Below are 20,861 nucleotides of genomic sequence, written 5' to 3' on the forward strand. Positions count from 1 at the left end.
AGTCACTAGTCACAACTCACAACGAGTCATCTTTGCTCAAGGAGAAGCTCACAGCATACAACTCAATCTGCAAGGATGCTTCGAACAACGCACCTCGTTTTCAGGTCTCCCCTTCGAGCCTCTCTTTTTTTTTTTTTTTTGTTGCGTTCAGAGCAATCAGTTGTTGAAATATTTTGCATTTGATTCTGCTAGTGATGATATGATATGTTTGTTTCTTGTAAGAAGAAACACTTGAGCTTTGCTGATGGCATACTGTGTCTTGTGAATGCAGGAGGGAGAAGAGCAAAGCTGCGGGAGCCTCTAGTGGTTTCTCAACAGCGTCGAACGTCCAGAGGTTAGCCGGCAAGGTCGCCGTCATCACAGGCGCCGCCAGCGGCATCGGCAAGTCGACGGCCACCGAGTTCGTCCGGAACGGCGCCAAGGTCATACTCGCCGACGTGCAGGACGACGTCGGCCGCGCCGTCGCGGCGGGGCTCGGCGCGGACGCGGCCTACACCCGCTGCGACGTCACCGACGAGGCCGAGATCGCCGCGGCGGTCGACCTCGCCGTGGCGCGCCACGGGCACTTGGACATCCTCTACAGCAACGCGGGCGTGTCCGGGTCATCAGCGCCGGAGCCGCTCGCGTCGCTGGACCTCGCGGACTTCGACCGCGTCATGGCGACCAACGCGCGGTCCACGGTGGCCTGCGTCAAGCACGCCGCGCGCGTCATGGTGCCGCGGGGCCGCGGGTGCGTCCTCTGCACGGGGAGCACCACGGGCATGCTGGGCGGGGTCGCGGCGCTGCCCTACAGCGTCTCCAAGGCTACGACCATCAGCGTGGTGCGGGCGGCGGCGGAGGAGCTGGCGCGTTCCGGTGTGCGGGTGAACGCCATCTCGCCGCACGCCATCGCGACGCCGATTCTGATCGGCTCGCTCGCGAAGATGCTCCCTGGTGTCAGCGAGGAGCAGCTGAAGCGGCTGGTGCAGATAGGCATGAGCGAGATCCGAGGCGCGGTGCTGGAGCCCGAGGACGTGGCGAGGGCGGCCGTCTACCTGGCTTCCGACGAGGCCAAGTACGTGACCGGGCATAACCTCGTAGTCGACGGCGGGTTCACGGTCGGCAAGCGGATCAGCATGCCGTCGGCGAATTGACTAGATGCGCTAGCTGACTCCCTCCTGGGAATAAGTCAATGTACTCCGTTGACCGGACTAGCTGGTTGGTTGCTAGTTCTATATGAACTGATGTATCTACTATCATCAAGGACGCTACACTTCGTTGATCAATTGCGACTTTTAGTTGATCAACGGAAGAATTTGTCTGGTACCTCCTGTTGAATCGAGAAGAGCCTGTGCTTGTTGCATCGTATAATTTCTCCTGGATCGATTGACTTAGTTGATTAGCACTTCTGCAACGTTGTATGTCAAAAGGATGGTAAAATTTGCCGAAAAATTTACACTGAATAGACATGAAATCCCTCCTAAAATTTGAGACATAGAAAGTGCATTTGGAGACTAAACACAGCACAAAACTAAGGAAACTACATATATACCAGTTGTACTAGACGGATTTAATACAGCACGTCATACTCAAACTACTAGCAAGAAAAGGAAACATACCTCGTCTCGGTTCTGAAGCAGGCAGAAGTGAAAGAGACAGTAAAATGACGGAGAATAACCTCAACAAGAGCTACAGAAATGAAACAGCAACAGCGACACATCCCGGGCATGTTTATTACTCTTGCCAAACCGATCCTAGCAAGGCTGGGGCCAAGGTCCCAGGGAGGCAAGTATGATTCATTTGCTCACCCAAGACTCACTAACAAGGATTTTCTTCCTCACCAGCAAGGGTGAGCACCAGAACCAAACATGCCCTGAATCTTTGAAAAAGCCAAACACCCTAAGCACTTATCAAATAGATATTACATCATTCGGTCCACGAGTCTGCTTTGTGTCTGCTCTATTCTACTTGATCTACATTACATGAACAAAACCTTCTACTGTAAGCCACAAGAGGAAGCTCTTGATCTGAATCACTAGATAGTTTATGAACAAAGGCTCTAAGTTTTGAATCGAGAAGTCATGTAATCTTGTGCTTCTTCTGTAAGCTTGTGTTACATACAAAGAAAAAAAAAAGGCTACTCCAGCAGCAGACGTACTCCAGAGCAATATGGTAACCCACACGAGGGTATCTCTACCAAAGAATCATCTATATGTTGCTCCGCCAAACAACTTCAGATCATAGTGGTTGGAGTTCTTGCTCAGGAACCACTGAATCAACAGGTCTATACGCAGTTTGGCCTCTAAATTTCTTTCTCCAGACAAGTAGTACTAAAAAGGCCGACAAAGCAAGCAAAATAACTAGTAAAATCCCAACCAGTATAGAGACTACATGTTCTTGAAACCATGACCTGTACCAAAATAAAACAGAAGTTAAATGTAAGTTCTCTAGCAGCATTGAAATACCATTCAAGCGAATAAGATGGATGGCTACTTCAGAAGTTATTTAGAGGACTATCCATTAATGCATTGTCATGAAGTTATCTCATTGAACTTTTCTTTTGGTGCTGGAGGCATGTAAATATAACAAAACGTGAGAAGTAAAATAGAATATGGTGTGTTTCATTGTGACCTTTTAATCTTTTGAAAGTACATGTTTAAAAGATATTACCCTAGCCAATTATTTATACACACACATGGCGAGTCTATTCTGCGCCTAAACGCCCTATAGTTTACCACTGCACGCACTCTCAGTTACAACTCAAAAAACTGTCAGTTACAATCCGCTAGGTAGACCAGTTACAACCGCGCGTCAAGAAGTACATAATTGCAACACGAGAAGCTAACGAGTTATGATCAGTTACAATTAATATATATATATATATATATATATATATATATATATATATATATATATATATAAGGACTGGAGTTACGCTTTAGATTGTACAACGATTACAATCGTGTTCCTTAGGTTATACATCATTAGACAAGAAATTCGTTAGGAGTTACGTTCATCCTTAACGTAATTGCAACTTAAATTTTTTTTATTTACGTCCAGTTGTAACTCCCTATCTCGCGGATTGTAACTCTACTATTTTTTGGATTATAACTAAGGGTGACGCAACAGTAACTAGAGTTGAGCCTAGACTCGTTATAAAAGAAATAACATTTTCTAGAGGAACAGATGCCCCCAAAAGAAAATGTGGATGATATCAGACACAACAGGAACAATGCAAACTCATAATAAGCATTCCCTCACCTTCTGGATAAAGGTTGCACATTCCACTCGAGTAACTGATAACTGCCAAGATTTTCAGGCAACTGAACATGATGCTGAGTTAATCGATAAATGATACCCTGTCATAGCATTACAAGAAATTAATCAATGAAAAAATGGGACGCGGAAACAGTTCTCATAGGTACAAGAGTAGATGCTACCATTGCAGTTGCGTTAGACATAGCATTATCAGGTCCAGCCGGGAAAATACCCCATCTTATCAGAGTAGAGTTTCCATGGCTTGTAACATTTATAACTCGAACCTGTCAAATTAATGAGCAACTTCAGCCAAATCACAATGAAGCATGCTCTGAAACAGCTATGATATTAGTGCAAACTGAATTAAATGATAGTATGATACCAAGAAATGTTCTTACTCCTAACTGAAAAGGCATCACTTACATAACTAGCACAACCAAAATAGTCGCATACTATGCTCCACCATTACCTGATGGGAATCAATCTCCAGCTCTTTAGCTATCAGCTCAGCCAACTCGTGGAGATGAGGTTTCAGGTTTGGGTAAGTAACATTTATGGACATATCAACGGTGATGAGACCAACATCAAATTCTGCAAGCAGAAGATTAACAAGTATAATAAATCATGTCTATCAGATAGAAATAGAGTTCACTAATGAAAAATAATAGGCTTTGGCACAGTCCATCACTCCTCTTCAAAACAATGACATTTATTTCTTGAACTACGTAAAGTCCAATAAAAATTAAGTCCACTATTTACTTCAGAAAAAAAAAACATTTACTTCTTGATTTAGCTCACAACAATTGGCTGGTTATCAACAATGTGGTAATTGGTAAGCAAATGGAATGAGAATGTTATTATTGTGCAAAAGTATGCCATCAAAGTCAAATAACTAAGTACTTCATAGGCAATTGAATTAAGTAGGTAAACAAATGAGTAAAATGTGGATCAAATTCTGGCTTGAAGACCTTTCAGAGAGGCGGATTGATTGCCTGCCTCAATTCACCCAAAAAAAACTAAAAGCACTATCAAGCTTCAGATTCAAAAGCATTGAACATCTTCCGAACAAAGCAGCCAAAAACAAACTGATGCTCACATAATGGTTAGAATTGCAAAATAATTAATATTCATGCTTCATCATTCATCATATAAGACACCCAGAATGAACAGAAAAATATAATAAGTAGGCACAAACCTGGCAAACCACTAGGGGCAGGAGCAGGTGACATATCAGCTTGTGAACCCGTATCACTTGAAGGTGCTGGTGAAGGAGCGCCACCGATATGGAGACTCTCCCACAACTGCGAACAATTAGTTTTCCAAAAGCCAATTTTTTCATTGTGACGGTCATAGGTCACAAGTGTGTTACGTACAATGATACCTGCCATTAAGATCACTACTTTAGCTACTCACAATGGCAAAGTTTCGAAATGCGTAAGCAATGTTGTCATGATCCTGTTATAATCAGAGATTGCTTTACTTCAGCCTTTGAATGAATCAAGAATCCTTATCGTTTTAGACAATTGTGATAGCCAAGAGAATAAATGATATACAATGCATTGATAAAAAACAGTTAAGCTGTATTATATAGGTAACAAAAGAAATTTTAGAGCTCATAGCCCTTTTGCAAAAACAAGGCTAGCGCTCTTCTTTGACATTATGGAAGAAAAAAAAAGGAGAGTTCTATGTCCTACTTTGTTTTAGTTTTCAACCAGCAGCTACCAATACAGAGAAAGCTACATCTCTAGGCTCAAGTTTTGCCTTATAACTCCATAAACATATGACTCCAGGATGGTTGAAACCTGAACAAATAAAAAGAGAATAATGGCATGTTTGTTTCCTTTAACAAAAAATTGATGTTTACACCTTTCATAAAGAAGGGTAAGCTAGTGCATCTGTGGTTCTCAGGTTTTATGAAAATTCATGCTTGCATAAGTACATTGTACATTGCTGGATTGAATGAGTGAGGCCAAGAGCTGCTACTCTGAAGAAATAAGCATAACAATGAAACACAGACCTCAGATTTTAATTAATCAGATATCTCCTTATGTTTGAACACAAATAACTCAGAGATAAGGAGAGAATATGTTAAACATTTCTTCCAAGCCAGTCATTTAGTTTTCTAATAAAATTTTCAGCAAATGCGTAAAAGCTGGTCAGAATACAGCTGCATATAGATAAGAATGCAAGCCTGTACCAATCATACTTTTTACGAGTAGAAAGTCAATAAGATCAGAAAGTGCTGTACAAAGAGGGCATCTAATATTATATATGGATGTCATCAAATATTTTTCAATTGTAATGCTACAGAACAAAGTAAGCTTGTAAGTCAATACACACACAAAGAAAAAGAGTCCAGAGTGTATGAGGAAAGACAATATGGAGAGTGGTAGAATAGATACAAACTTGAAGATGGCCAATAGCATAGAAAATTGTGAGATGTAATGCAAACAGCATCAATAAGAAATGTAAAGAGATCATGATGCAAATTTGCTTCGCATTCCTCTTGAAGTTGAGCGACTAACCTCCTAATAATGTTGTTGGATCTTTCCCATTTTGGAATACACCCAGACAATAAGCCCCACCAACTTTAGAGTGCTTCATTTCAGAATTGGAGGGAAGACACAATATGTCAATATGTAATCTCAATTCATTTAAACAGATCTAAGTTTGCAATTTTTCATACCCGGAATAAATAATTTTCAGGTGTAAGTGAGAGCTTCTGTCCATTTCCAAATACCATGTCAACATCTGGAAATACCTCTGATAGTTGTGAGACGTTCCTGAAAGCGAGAAGATAAATATTTAAGTTGTACACAAACGTTATGGAGAATATTATAAGAATGTTGAGAATGAAAAACGAATTTTTAATCATGATGCAACACCTTCCAGCGCCTGCAAAGCAGATATCCTTGAAATTTGGATCCGGGCCACGGATTTTCTTGAGAGAATGCACTTTGCTTGTCACCTATCAATTGAGAACATAGAATCATTACAACATACTTTTCAGCAGCATAATCACCACATGTTCATTTAAAAAAAAAGTTGATGTAGGACAAAAATAAAAACATTTAGCTACCATGACATATAAAAACAAATAAAAAGAAATGATCTGTAAGTGCACTAGTGTCCTTATAAGCATAATTGTTACGGTGAAGCGGCAATGCGCGGCAACTCACTACCTTCACACCTTTACAACGCTTATGGCGCGCGGCGTGGCGACGCCATACACACATCGGCGTGGCGAATACACACATCATAGTCTAGGATAGTACATCATAGGTCAAGAAGAAACCTTGCTGATGTGCTTTTGTACTTTGTAATACCATGAAGAATCGGTCATTAATCAACATAATTTATTTTTTCAAACAATTCAGAATTATTTATCAAGGCTTGGCATTAGCCACGGCATATTAGGCCCGGCCCAAAAGCCCATAGCAGATCTATCCCCTAGGGTTTTAGCCCACAAGCACCTCCACCTCTTCCCTCATAGCCGCCCCTCCCACCACTTTCACAGCTACCTCCACTCCAAGCGTCCCAGCGCGCACCGCCCCTCCAGCTTCCCAGCACGCTGCCCCTCCCACTCCCCAACATGCAACACCCTTTTCAGATTGGAAAGGATGAATACTTGTGTTGGTTGAGCGCCCGAGTTTCAATGCAAAATGGCTCCCGCTTCTTCTGAAAGAAAACTGAACTGTCCCGGCAACGGTGAAGGTACGCTCAATCGCTCACTTGGCCTCCGCCTATTGCACCCGCCACAACCGAATTGGTCGCCACAGGACACCAAAGAGGCGCCACAGGGATGCCATGGCGCTATGGCGGACGCTATACACCCTGGAGCCGTGACGTCGGCGTGGCGAGAGGCGGATTACCGCCATGGCAATATAGCGTCGCCATAGCGACGCCATGAAAACTATGCTTATAAGCTAGAACTAAGTTTGTAAAGCAACAACCAAGAGAATAAGAGAAAAAGGGATATACTGGTTGGCTAATGCACATGCAAAAGCATGCTGATGCTAAAGTTGTAGTAGGACACCCTTTGTCCGAGGCACTAGAAACTCACTTAGGAGTCATTAAGATGTTTAACTTCCTTTATGTGAGGCAGAAAAGTTAAAAGGATGGCAGGAGTGCGATTTTAGTCCTCAAATACTATTATAGCATCTGAAGCTAAATATGTCCTATCTTTTATACATGGTAAATTGCAAAAGCAGAAATTCAAGAAAATAGATTCCACATGAAGGAAACATAACTAAAAAGAACAAAGATCCAACCAAACGTAAAAGTAATTCAGGAAAGGAATGGGGTGAACAGTATAGCTTACAGCATCTTTAAAAGCCACAAAAGCTTGCTCTGGAAAGTAAGCATATGTGGTTCCACTATCCAAAACTGTACCATGTTTGCTGTCAAAGATCCTTGGGTCTAACCGCAGTGCCTTTCCAGCAACATGTATTTCCTTCAATTCAATGTTGTAATACGGGCTGTTGTCATTTCACAGTTGGTTAGTAAAAGTATGTCCCACAAAAGGAACAAGGATCACTTGCCGTATGCAGAACTAGATATATTACCTACGGACGGGGTCTGATCGTGAGAAAACCATGTCGGAAGGAACAGGCATTCCACCAAGTACCATAGCACCACCACCAATATCCATTCCACCATAGCACAAAGAGAATGAATCGCTTATGACACCCTTATCAACAAGCTGATCCATTATGCTAAGTTGACCGCGACCCAGCCCCATAATACCATCAGCTCGCTGGCTGAACAAATCTCCAGTTTCAGAATTTTCACAGCCAAAAACAGCATGTTGTGGCTTAAGTTCACTTTCTTTGCCAAAAGACACAATGTCCTCACCAAGCACCCCACTGCTGGAGCTCATTTCAGCATACTGCCTCTCGTAAGTGCATTGATTTTTGTCATTGTCACAGGTACAATCGACGTTGCATTTTACTGGTGAATATGTACTGGAGAGATCAGGTTGAAATCTTGGATCCTACATCAAACCAAACTTCAGTTTATGTTACCGGAGGCGAATTCTAGGTAATTAAAAAGACAAATGCAAATAGAGACTAGAAAATAACAGTGATCTCCAAGATAAATATGACTGCTTCTTACTCCATGGCATGACTTGTATGGTAGCATGCACATATTTATGTATTTCAAATTATTAAATACATCCTGGTAGAAAAAATCGTGTTCACAGGATCTTCAACTTTTTGGATATTACAACAAAAGAAATAAGATCATTTCAACTCTGATACTTTACACGTCTCCTCAATGATGCGAGTGATTCATTCAGAAAACACAAGATCAAGTAAGTAAAGGTGGTGGTAAAACAATGATGACATCTAGATAAATCACAAGCCATCAATACATTTACACAGTTGCATCAAGAATATTTCAGCAAACCACAACAGAATAATCTAACACCTGAGAAAGGCCTTCAGTTCAAGCTATCCTGATTACCAGCAACAGTCATAAAGGGCAGGCCAGTAGGGGGGGGGGAGGCTAAGAATGTATCGTCTTCAGTGTTGGGCACCCCAATTTGTTCAAAGGCTAAGAATGTATCATTTCAGTGTTTATTTACATCTCACTTACGATAATATATGTTGCTGACATCACATACCTATGTAAGGCCAAGCAAAGGTGATGGTTAAACTGACGACATCTAGATAAATGACAAGCTATCAATATACGGATGCAGTTGCATCAATAGGATTTCGGCAGGGCACAGAAGAAAATCTAGCATCTCATAAGGGCTTTCAATTCAGTTGAAGTTATACTACTAGCAAACATAGGCATAAAGGGCAAACCAGTTTGTTCAAAGACCAAGTATATTTTGTCTTCAGTTTTTATTTTCATTTCGCTTACGACAATAAAACAGTTTGTTGGATGACATCACATACCAATGGAAGGCTTCCAAAGCACTCAGGTAATACAATACAGCACTATCTCATGGCTAACCATGCAAATGACAGTGCAAAAGAAGCCCAAACATGTACTAGAAAATAAGATGTAAAATATTTTTCTTTGTGCAGAGATGTATTTTCTAGTGAATCTTAAGGCTATATATTTGGATAATGATAATGTTTATTAAATTCCAAAATGGTGGAGTAATACTATATCTTGAGCCGAGAAAGAGTGTTCAGTATCGAAAAAGGCACATTATAAAACCAAATTATTGGCACTACTAACACATAGGTACGACCAAACAAAACACCTGTCATTTGTTGGCAAAGACATGGGACCCACTTGACATGGAGAGCAAGTTAAGAAGTTGGCAAACAATTGTCGACGACAACAACAAGGCCAATGGCTGGCAATCCAATGGAATAGGTTAAGTTAATGCCCTATCAAACAAATGCCCAGCTCCTCTGTTATGGGTGTGGAACCTCTATCTTAACTCTTGTGTTGATTTTTCTCATCTAATGAAGATACACACGTCTTTTCCGTGTTCCTTGCGGAAAAAATCAAGGTATTTTCATGTTCCCGGAAAAAAAAAACAACTGCCAAATTTTATTGGTTGTGGCCAAGATTGGCATGGTACTTGCTGGCAAGTGTTGACCATAGACTATCGTGTTTCAGGAATTCACCATTTAGAAAGTAGATAAATTAAGGCACCTCACTTTGCCTGCAGGACTGCAGGTTGAAGCCACGTCCTCACTCCTCAGTCCATATTACAATTTATCAACACCTATGACTAAACTGGAACTCCCTAATCTATCTGCAAATGGAAATGTGAATCTTCTGAGAATTAGACTTCCTATATATTTATGCACAAGTAGTGTCACAAACCCGTATAATTCGCATAATCATCAATTAACTAACTTGAATAGTCCAGCTGCAGTTCACAAAGTGGGCATCGCATATCCACGCGTGCTATCATCCTAATCAATCATATCATCTCACACAGTTTCGAACTGGTAGCTGAACAGATAAGAAAAGGAATCCAGCCCCACCTGGTGGTTGCCGCACTGCTCGCAGGAGGCGCAGGGCACGTAGGTGACGGTGCTCCCGGAGTCAACGATCAGCGCGAACTCCTGCGGGGGCGTCCCGATGAACAGCCTCGTCGTGTAGTATCTGAACCAACAAGACAACGCGCACCACTCTCCCCACCTCAGATCCAATAGAGCGTCCAAAAAATTGGGGGGAAATAACATCTAAAAAAACGAGCTGTACCGACCCGTTGGTGAGGAGATCATCGTGGAGGCGCATGCGCGCGTTGGAGCGGGCGCCGTCGCCGAGCCCGCGCCGCGACGAGGCGACGAGCCTGCTGGCGTTGGGGTAGGAGAGCGTGAGCGGGAGCACCAGCGGCAGCGCCGGCGCGGGCCGATCGGGGGATTCGGCAGCCGCGTAGGCGGCTACCAGGAGGAGGATGGCGGCGAGGACCTGCCGCGAGCCGAGGAGACGCCGGCCGCGACTCGCCATGGAGTGGCCTCGTCGCGCGGGGAATGGGAGGGGGAGGGTGGGGGAGGTCGTCCCGCCGTGGGGGACCGAGACCGAGGCCGAGGCGACGACCTGTTAGAGGGCGGAGGGGTAATTCGGTAATTTACGGCGCCATCGCCGGGCCGTGCCGTCCCCGCAGGTCGGATATATTTTGCTACTGGTGGAGAAAACCTCGTGGTTGAAGTTACCCACTGACAGAGGGGGTCACTACTTATGGGACCCACGAGTCGGAGACTCAAGCGTGGGTCTGGATAGGGCGGGTAACTGCATGTTCTGTGTGTTAAGTGAGTCTTCTCTTTTTTAGTCGTTGTTGGAGTCTAGATTGGAATGGAAGGAGAGGCGTTGACGATATGGGCACGAATCACACGCAAGAGACCCTGGAAGAGGAGTGGGTCCACCACATTGATTTACCTTCTGCATATTTCAGCGAAACTACTTGAATATAAGAATTTGCGAAAAAATTATACAGATCAGAAAAATTCTCAGTTTCAAACGGGTTTGTATTGTTTACGGAAAAAATGTATACTGTATATCTTCTTGTTTGTTGCTCGAATGCTCTTTACCTTTCGCTTGCCTAGTCCGTGTGTTAGTTTGTGTGTTTTTTAAATCCCTTCTACTACAACTAACTAATGATAGAATTTTTGTCGAATTTTTTTTAAAAAATACCTTCTTGTATGTTCACTGTGTTCTTCAAATGCACCAGGAAAGTGCAGGTGTGTTCAAATTTTCATCGGCTATGTAATTTATCGTTGCCGGTTAAGGATATAGCAGACTAGTAACATTTGTGTTACACATCTATAAGCACAGATCACTTTAGAAGGATCGCTGTCGGCGACAATTTACCGAACGATGCCGCCACCGGTGGCCCCTTTGCCGTCGCCGTGGGAGAAAGGTAGAGGGTGTGCGGCGGCTTGATGACATTCACCGAGGGCGAGAGGGTAGCCGTGGAAGTTCAGAAACCATGCATCAGCTGAACCCAACAAAACCCCGCTGGCCCGTGTGCCCAATTGAACCCTCGGCGGCGCGGCGCCGGTGTACCCTCGGCGGCGCGGCGCACACCCAGCTCGCCGGAAGGGAAATTTTCACACATGGATATAATTCATCGTGGAGATTTATGCTGAAGTAGTAGGTGATAAAAAAATTATGAGATAGACAAGAGAATCAACCGGCGCACGAGTAACTGGAGTTGCATTTCGCCCAACCACGTCAAGACGCAATGCCGCCGCCGCCGCCCGCCGTCACCTCCCTGCACCACCAATGCTCTGTCTTCCTGCGGCGCATCGCCGAGCATCACTACCCGGCCTCATCCTCCTCCTCCTTCCTCCGCGCGCTCCGCTGCCTCCACGCGCGCCTCGTCACCTCTGCGCTGCTTCACGAGCCGTCCCACCCCCACCTCACCCTCCGCCTGCTCCACCTCTACACCCTCTCCCCCGACCTCCCCGCCGCCGCGCTTATCTTCGGCTGCGACCCGTCCCCCGTCGCCGCCACCTCCCTCGTCACCGCGCACGCCGCCGCCGGCCGCCTCCCCGCCGCCGCCTCCTTCTTCGACGCCGTCCCGCCCGCGCGCCGCGACACCGTCCTCCACAACGCCATGATCTCCGCTTACGCACGCGCGTCCCACGCCGCGCCCGCGGTTGCCGTGTTCCACTCCCTGCTCGGCCCCGGTTCCCTTCGCCCCGACGACTACTCATTCACCGCGCTCCTCAGCGCCGTGTGCCACCTGCACAACCTCTCTGTCCTGCACTGCGCGCAGCTGCACTGCGCGGTGCTCAAGTCTGGCGCCGGGGCTGCCTTGTCGGTGTCTAACGCGCTCATTGCGCTGTACATGAAATGCGATGCTCCTGAGGCGACGCGGGACGCACGGAAGGTGCTCGACGAAATGCCGGCTAAGGATGAGCTCACGTGGACTACTATGGTCGTCGGGTATGTTAGGAGAGGTGATGTCAATGCTGCTAGTTCAGTTTTTGAGGAGGTTGATGGTAAATTCGATGTTGTGTGGAATGCGATGATTTCAGGGTATGTGCAATCAGGAATGTTTACAGAGGCGTTTGAGCTGTTCAGGAGGATGGTGCTAGAAAGGGTGCCGCTTGATGAGTTCACATTTACTAGCGTCCTGAGTGCTTGTGCAAATGTTGGGTTCTTTGTGCATGGGAAGTCTGTCCACGGTCAGATCATTCGATTGCAGCCAGATTTTGTACCTGAGGCAGTTTTGCCTGTTAACAATGCATTGATGACCTTGTACTCGAAGTGTGGGAAGATTGCTGTTGCAAAAAGGATATTTGAAAGTATGGAAGTGAAGGATGTTGTTTCTTGGAACACCATTTTGTCAGGGTATGTTGAGAGCAGCTGTTTGGACAAGGCAGTTGAGGTATTTAAGGAGATGCCGTATAAAAATGATTTGTCATGGATGGTGATGGTATCAGGATATGTCCATGCAGGGCTTGCTGAAGATGCACTTAAACTGTTTAACTGGATGAGGGCTGAGAATGTCAAGCCGTGTGATTACACCTATGCTGGTGCTATAGCTGCATGCGGTGAACTTGGGGCACTGAAGCATGGAAAACAGCTCCATGGGCATCTTGTGCAGCTTGGTTTCATGGGGAGCAACTCTGCAGGAAATGCACTCATTACCATGTATGCTAAATGTGGTGCTGTGAAAGAAGCTCATCTTGTGTTCTTTGTGATGCCCAATGTTGACTCTATTTCGTGGAATGCTATGATTTCAGCCCTTGGGCAGCATGGACATGGAAGAGAGGCACTTGAGCTCTTTGATCAGATGGTTGCTGAAGGCATATATCCAGAAAGGATTTCCTTTCTCACAGTATTGACAGCTTGCAATCATGCTGGTTTGGTGGATGAAGGCTTTCAATATTTCGAGTCCATGAAGAGGGACTTCGGCATTATCCCTGGAGAAGATCACTACGCGTGGCTGATTGATTTGCTTGGTCGAGCTGGACAAATTGGAGAAGCTAGAGATTTGATCAAGACAATGCCTTTTGAGCCTACCCCATCCATTTGGGAGGCAATTCTCTCTGGTTGCCGGATCAATGGAGATATGGAGTTTGGTGCATATGCTGCAGACCAGCTCTTTAAGATGACACCACAGCATGATGGCACATACATCCTTCTGTCCAACACTTACTCAGCTGCAGGACGTTGGGTAGATGCTGCAAGAGTAAGGAAGCTAATGCGTGATCGAGGGGTCAAGAAGGAGCCTGGGTGCAGCTGGATAGAAGTTGGAAACAAAGTTCATGTGTTTCTTGTTGGTGATACAAAACATCCAGAGGCGCATGAAGTTTACCAATTCCTTGAAATGATTGGCGCTAAGATGAGAAAGTTGGGATACATTCCTGATACAAAGGTTGTGTTGCATGATATGGGGCCTCATCAGAAGGAACATATACTATTTGCACATAGCGAGAGGTTGGCAGTTGGTTTTGGACTTCTAAAGTTGCCACCTGGAGCCACGGTTACAGTTCTTAAGAACTTGAGAATATGTGGTGATTGTCATACTGCTATGATGTTCATGTCGAAGGCAGTCGGAAGGGAGATTGTTGTTAGGGATGCTAGGCGGTTTCACCATTTCAACGATGGAGAATGTTCATGCGGTAACTATTGGTGAATATACTTTTGCTGTTATAAGCAGCACACCTGCTAACATATATCCTCTAGGTCCTTGTCTCAACGTTATTTATCAGCCATCTTGGTTGTAATCAAACAAAGAGCCTTGAATAGGAATAGACTGGACCAACTCGGATCAAAGAGACCTGGCTTTTCATGCTCTCTGTCAACTGAGGTCTTACTGTTAAACTGTTAATCTATTAGTCTGTTTCATTAATGGGTTCAGACTGGTGTGATACATGCTACCCTGGATGCTGGGACCAATGTACTGTCAATTTTCATCTGCCACAAATCCTTCTCGGTAAGCATCAACATGTGGTTCATGCATATTCCACGACCAGTTTAGACCAGATTAGTCAGATAAGTTTGTAAATCTAGGTTAGTATTTTTCTCTTTGGTTAACAATGAGAACTAAAGATCTTATGTCCTTGCAATTTCAGGTGCCATAATGCCATCGGATGATCTATTGAACGGCATAATGATGATCAAGGAGCTAATTCTTCAGCGTAGTCGCGTGGACAGATTGACTCAAATGCATGAGTAACTGTGTGTGTGGGGGGGGGGGGAGGGGGCAATGGTTTTCAGTATTTTTCACAATGGTGGCATGGTTGGAGAACCCCTGCATTGAACTCATCCGCACAGGTATGAATCTTGCAAAATCAATGGTAAGCTGTTGTTATGTCCTTCGTTAACCGGGGGTTTTTGCTTGTCACTAGAACTGCCACTTAAGCAAGGTCATCTTTCTTAAAGAAGCACGCTTATGTGCAGAACAATCCTGTATATCTCACATTATATCTGGATTGCTCATGTTCCTCGCAGGAACGGGGACAGCAGCACTGCATCTTTTCGGGCAAATGGACTGTCCACACGGAGATGATGGGCATGCTGGGAGCCTGGAATCTGTCTGAAACTGCCCGTGGTAGATTTACAACCGTGCTCTCTTTCATAGTTACTTGAAATTTTCCAATATAATTTCCAGCGTAATTTTGGGACGGCACAGACAGCAGCAACTCATACACGGGCTGATACACAGAAGTCACTTGATACAGTTTTTACGGGGAAAGATGTTTACGTCAATATCGTTGGTGTGAAGTCCATTACTTCTTGTACAGAACGTGCGAGTGAGGATAATCGTCAGTTCGTCAAAGGTCGTCTAAGCAGAGGGATCTGAAGAAAGTTCGTTCCTGAATCCTTGAACCTGAGCGTTTTGTACCTCTAGAAATTATAATAGTTGGTGATGTATATTACAGCAGTGTGACTGACATCTCGGATCTGTAGAACGAATTTTGATGTGTGCTATTGCTGCCTCATCACGATCATTTGAATACTAGCATTCAGTTGTTTAAGTGGTGGTTACTTATAGTGACGGATATAAGTTTTGTATTTTTTGAGTTATTGGATCGTTTCAAAACTAAAAAAAATGAAAGATTCATCTCACCTAATTAAGTTAAGAAAAAAATAAATTAAGCGCTAAGCCAGGACTATGATGGGATAAGTCTCTGTGCTGCATATGGTCTTTGTGGGGCTGCTTCAGATGGTCCTTGGTTGGTCTTTGTGGTCCTTTCTAGGGCTACAGCATCTAGGACAGCATCTTAGCATCTAAGACAGCTAGGACAGCATCTTAGCATCTAGGACAGCATCTTAGCATCTAGGACAGCATCTTAGCATCTAGGACAGCTAGGACAGCATCTAGGACAGCATCTTAGCATATGCTTGGCTGGCTAGCAGCCTATAAATATGTATCCCCAACCCCTCAAGTTGGCATGGCATTTGTGTGAGAAATAAACCAGAAAAATTGCCCCAACTCTTAGTGTCATCCTCTCTCGATGAGAGTAAGAATTCAGCTACTACCAAGAGTAAGAATTCAGCGACTAACAAGTGGTATCAGAGCCGTAGTATCCTGTAGCCTGAGCATCTCCTGCTCACCTCCTTTCCCAGCCGCGCAACAGCCCCAGCTGGGAGCAGCAGCAGCTCCGGCCGCTCCTGCTCACTTCTCTCCCTCTGCGCAGACGAGCAGCAGCTCGTCTGAAGCAGCCCTCTCCCCACGCAGCAGCCCCCGGGTAGCGCGTCATGTCCGCAGGGCAGTCTCAGCGCTCGGTCGCCTCGAGCACGCGGCGTCGGCAGGAGGCCGAACTTGCCGCGGCAGAGGAACGCGAGCGAGCGGCGGCAGAGACCGCTGCGGCGGCGGCAAGGGCGTCGAGGCTGGCAGCGGCGGAGCTGGCAGCAGCCAGAGCGGAGGCAGAAGCAGCGGCGGCGGCGGATGCAGCGCGTGCGGCGGCAGCAGAGGTCGAGGCTCTGCGCGGCAGCATCAGCAGCTCCGTTTCTGCTGACGACAGCGCCAACGCGGACCTCGAGTTGCTGGGGAGGGAGGCAGCGCGAGCGCGGGCGGCGCAGTGGGCAGCCGCGCACGCCCACGAGCGCGGCGGCAGCCCAGACAGACGCGGACGAGCCGGCGGCGCTCCTGGAGGAGGCGAGCTCGGCGGTGGCGCTCCTGGAGGGGGCGAGCACGGCAACGGTGGCGGACGGGTCGATGGAGAGCGCGGCCTTCACATGCAGCGTGGCTCTCTCTCCCCGGATCGGTACCGTGGTTACCACGGGCTCCAGGCTGTTGTCAGGGACGTCGGCCCCGGCGGTGGGTGGCCTACCCTCACTAAGACCAACTATGTCGAGTGGGCTGCGGTGATGAGGGTAAAGCTCCAGGTGCGGCACATGTGGGAGGCAGTCCGGTACGGCGACGTCGACTACGACCAGGATCGACGGGCGCTGGATGCCCTCATCGCTGCAGTCCCGTCCGAGATGCAGTTCTCGCTTACCAATAAGCGGACTGCCAAGGAGGCTTGGGACGCCATCGCTGCGGCACGCATCGGCAGCGACCGCGCCCGCAAGTCCACACTGCAGGCACTTCGCAAGGAGTGGGAGAACCTGGCCTTCAAGCCAGGTGAGGACGTTGATGACTTTGCTCTCCGTCTCAACACTCTGTTGCAGAAGATGGTGCAGTTCGGCGATGACACCTACGGCGAGGAGAGAGCTGTCGAAAAGCTCTTCCGTTGCGTCCCCGAGAAGTACAAGCAGATGGCTCGCTCGATCGAGTCCCTGCTGGATCTCTCCACGATGTCGATCGAGGAGGCGATAGGTCGCCTCAAGGTCGTCGACAGCGATGAGCCACAGTCTCTCTCGGGGCCCATCACCACTGGCGGGAAGCTCCTTCTCACTCGGGAGCAGTGGGTTGCCTGCCAAGGTGACCGGAAGAAGGGGGAGCCTTCTTCCGCGACAGGCGGCCGCAAGCGTGGAAAGCCGCGCAAGGCGCGCAGAGACGCCCAGGCCGGGGCGCGAGGACGTGCCGAGGGTGATGCCCGCGGAGGCGCCCAGGGCGGCGCCGCTGGCAAGTACAAGCCAGCACGAGACGACACCTGCCGCAACTGCGGCCAGCTTGGCCATTGGGCCAAGGACTGTCGACAGCCACGACGCGGCCAGGCCCATGTCGCACAGGCGGAGGAGGAGGAGCCGGCTCTGTTCATGGCACATGCAAGCATCGAGCTACCTCCAGCGGCACCGGCCGCAGCGGCTCTCCTCCACCTTGACGAGCCAAAAGCACACACCCTCCTCGGCGACGGCTCCGGCAACGACAAGACTGACGGGTGGTGCCTCGACACCGGCGCCACCCATCACATGACCGGTCGACGGGAGTTCTTCACCGAGCTTGACTCTAGCGTCCGAGGCTCCGTCAAGTTTGGGGATGCCTCCGGCGTGGAGATCAAGGGCGTCGGCTCCATCATCTTCACCGCCGCGTCTGGTGAGCACAGGCTGCTCACCGGAGTCTACTACATCCCCGCGTTGAGGAACTCTATCATCAGCTTGGGACAGCTGGATGAGAACGGTTTGCGCGTGGTGGTTAAGGATGGAGTCATGAGGATTTGGGATCGCCGTCGTCGCCTTCTTGCCAAGGTAACCAGAAGCGCAAATCGACTCTACGTCCTTAACGTGCAGGTGGCACAACCCCTCTGTCTCGCTACTCGTCGGGATGACGAGGCGTGGCAGTGGCACGAGCGCTTCGGGCACCTTCACTTCGAGGCCCTGAAGCGGCTCAGTGCCACGGAGATGGTGCGAGGCCTGCCGTGCCTCGACCATGTGGAGCAGCTCTGCGACGTCTGCGTATTGACGAAGCAGAGGCGACTCCCCTTTCCCCAGCGGGCGAGCTTTCGAGCCAAGGAGAGGCTCGAGCTTGTGCACGGGGACTTGTGTGGTCCGGTGACACCGGCCACACCGGGAGGACGACGCTACTTCCTGCTGCTCGTCGACGACCTCTCCCGCTACATGTGGGTGATGGTCCTCGGCAGCAAGGGAGAGGCTGCGGACGCCATCAGGCGTGCGCAAGCTGCTGCGGAGGCGGAGTGCGGCCGCAAGCTGCGCATGCTGCGCACCGACAACGGCGGCGAATTCACGGCGGCTGAATTCGCGTCGTACTGCGCTGATAAGGGCATTCAGCGCCACTACTCCGCGCCGTACAGCCCGCAGCAGAACGGCGTCGTCGAGCGACGCAACCAGACGGTTGTGGGGATGGCTCGGGCCCTTCTCAAACAGAGGGGGATGCCGGCTGTCTTCTGGGGAGAGGCGGTGGTGTCGGCCGTCTACATCCTCAACCGCTCGCCTACCAAGGCGCTCGACGGCAGGACGCCGTACGAGGCTTGGCATGGGCGCAAGCCGGCGGTCTCCCACTTGCGAGTTTTCGGCTGCCTCGCGTTCGCCAAGGAGCTTGGCCACATCAGCAAGCTCGACGACAGGAGCACTCCGGGAGTGTTCATCGGCTACGCGGAGGGCTCGAAGGCCTACCGCATCCTCGACCCGAAGACACAGCGTGTGCGCACGGCGCGCGACGTTGTGTTCAACGAAGGGCGAGGATGGGCGTGGGACAAGGCGGTGGACGACGGCTCGGCTCCAACGTACGACGACTTCACTGTCGAGTACGTCCACTTCGAGGAAGCTGGGGGAGTAGGCAGCTCTTCTTCGACGAGCACGTCTACCCCAGTCCCCGAGCCTTCACCGACCCCGGCGCCTGCTACCCCGACAGCACCACACTCTCCAGCCAGGACCTCGGCTGCGATGAGTTCTTCGCTGGCTCCACCACAGCTGGCACCAGCACCGACAGGCACCTCTCCGGGCATGTCTACTCCAACACCAGCTCGTGTCAAGCACAGCCCGGTTGAGCTCGCTACTCCGCTCTCTCACGACGAGGAGCGCATCGACGCGTACCACGACGGCGAGCCGTTGCGGTACCGTACGATAGAGAACCTTCTCGGCGACCAGCCGGTGCCGGGACTGGTGCCTCACGACCTGGAGGCGCAGTTTCACCTTGCGTGTGACGACGGCGAGCCTCGGTCGTTTGCAGAGGCCGAGAGACACGCGGCATGGCGCGCCGTGATGCAGTTGGAGATGGATGCGGTTGAGAAGAACCGCACCTGGGAGCTTGCTGACCTTCCTCGTGGTCACCGCGCGATCACCCTTAAGTGGGTGTACAAGCTGAAGAGGGATGAAGCCGGCGCCATCGTCAAGCACAAGGCTCGCTTGGTGGCACGAGACTTCGTGCAACAGGAGGGGGTCGACTTCGACGACGCCTTCGCTCCCGTGGCACGGATGGAGTCCGTGAGACTCCTTCTTGCGCTAGCTGCCCAGGAGGGCTGGCGTGTTCATCACATGGACGTCAAGTCGGCGTTCCTTAACGGTGACTTGAAGGAGGAGGTCTACGCGCACCAGCCGCTGGGATTTGCGATCCCCGGCAAGGAGGGCAAGGTGCTCCGCCTGCGCAAGGCCCTCTACGGCTTGCGGCAGGCGCCGAGGGCGTGGAATGCCAAGTTGGATTCCACGCTAAAGGGGATGGGCTTCGAGCAAAGCCCGCACGAGGCGGCCATCTACCGACGGGGCACTGGAGGAAATTCTCTGCTGGTGGGTGTCTACGTCGACGACTTGGTGATCACCGGCACCAAGGATGCGGAGGTGGCGGCATTCAAGGAAGAGATGAAGGCCACTTTCCAGATGAGTGACCTGGGGCCTCTCTCCTTCTACCTGGGAATCGAGGTGCACCAGGATGACTCCGGGATCACGCTTCGACAGACCGCCTACGCCAAGCGCGTCGTTGAGCTAGCTGGGCTCACCGACTGCAACCCAGCTCTCACTCCGATGGAGGAGAGGCTGAAGCTGAGCCACGACAGCACGACAGAGGAGGTGGACGCTACGCAGTACCGGCGTCTTGTGGGGAGCCTTCGCTACCTCGCCCACACACGGTCGGACTTGGCATTCTCCGTCGGCTACGTCAGTCGGTTCATGCAGCGACCGACGACGGAGCACCAGCAGGCTGTGAAGAGAATCATCCGCTACGTTGCGGGGACTCTCGACCACGGCCTCTACTACCCTAGGTGCCCTGGGGCGGCACACTTCGTCGGGTACAGCGACAGTGACCACGCCGGCGACATCGACACCAGCAAGAGCACGAGCGGGATCCTCTTCCTCCTCGGCAAGTGCCTCGTTAGCTGGCAGTCGGTCAAGCAGCAGGTGGTGGCCCT

General features: G+C 49.0%; 3 protein-coding genes and 1 long non-coding RNA gene across 4 annotated transcripts; 3 read left to right on the forward strand and 1 right to left on the reverse strand.

Moving 5' to 3' along the window:
* Positions 1–1,302, forward strand: LOC133892469 (short-chain dehydrogenase reductase 3b-like). Its single transcript, XM_062333276.1, has 2 exons — positions 1–104; positions 272–1,302. Exons 1-2 carry the CDS (start codon positions 76–78, stop codon positions 1,131–1,133), a joined length of 891 nt encoding a protein of 296 aa, XP_062189260.1. The 5' UTR covers positions 1–75; the 3' UTR covers positions 1,134–1,302.
* A 563-nt stretch (positions 1,303–1,865) lies between these two features.
* Positions 1,866–10,722, reverse strand: LOC133892468 (aspartic proteinase 36-like). The gene is made up of 12 exons (XM_062333275.1): positions 10,421–10,722; positions 10,197–10,317; positions 7,803–8,230; positions 7,559–7,715; positions 6,123–6,205; positions 5,924–6,020; positions 5,763–5,835; positions 4,433–4,618; positions 3,707–3,828; positions 3,420–3,521; positions 3,241–3,338; positions 1,866–2,389 (listed from the first exon to the last, which is right to left on the reverse strand). The coding sequence occupies exons 1-12, from the start codon at positions 10,663–10,665 to the stop codon at positions 2,218–2,220; spliced, it is 1,884 nt and encodes a 627-aa protein (XP_062189259.1). The 5' UTR covers positions 10,666–10,722; the 3' UTR covers positions 1,866–2,217.
* Positions 10,723–11,663: 941 nt separating this feature from the next.
* Positions 11,664–14,864, forward strand: LOC133893685 (pentatricopeptide repeat-containing protein At1g25360-like). The gene is made up of 2 exons (XM_062334778.1): positions 11,664–14,605; positions 14,745–14,864. Exon 1 carries the CDS (start codon positions 11,900–11,902, stop codon positions 14,303–14,305), a length of 2,406 nt encoding a protein of 801 aa, XP_062190762.1. The 5' UTR covers positions 11,664–11,899; the 3' UTR covers positions 14,306–14,605; positions 14,745–14,864.
* A 1-nt stretch (position 14,865) lies between these two features.
* LOC133893686 (uncharacterized) lies at positions 14,866–15,650 on the forward strand. The gene is made up of 2 exons (XR_009904549.1): positions 14,866–14,946; positions 15,124–15,650. It is a non-coding gene; the product is annotated as an uncharacterized LOC133893686 (long non-coding RNA).
* The last annotated feature ends 5,211 nt before the right edge of the window (positions 15,651–20,861 follow it).

This window comes from Phragmites australis, chromosome 15 (assembly GCF_958298935.1).
Source record: "Phragmites australis chromosome 15, lpPhrAust1.1, whole genome shotgun sequence".
NCBI lineage: Eukaryota > Viridiplantae > Streptophyta > Magnoliopsida > Poales > Poaceae > Phragmites > Phragmites australis.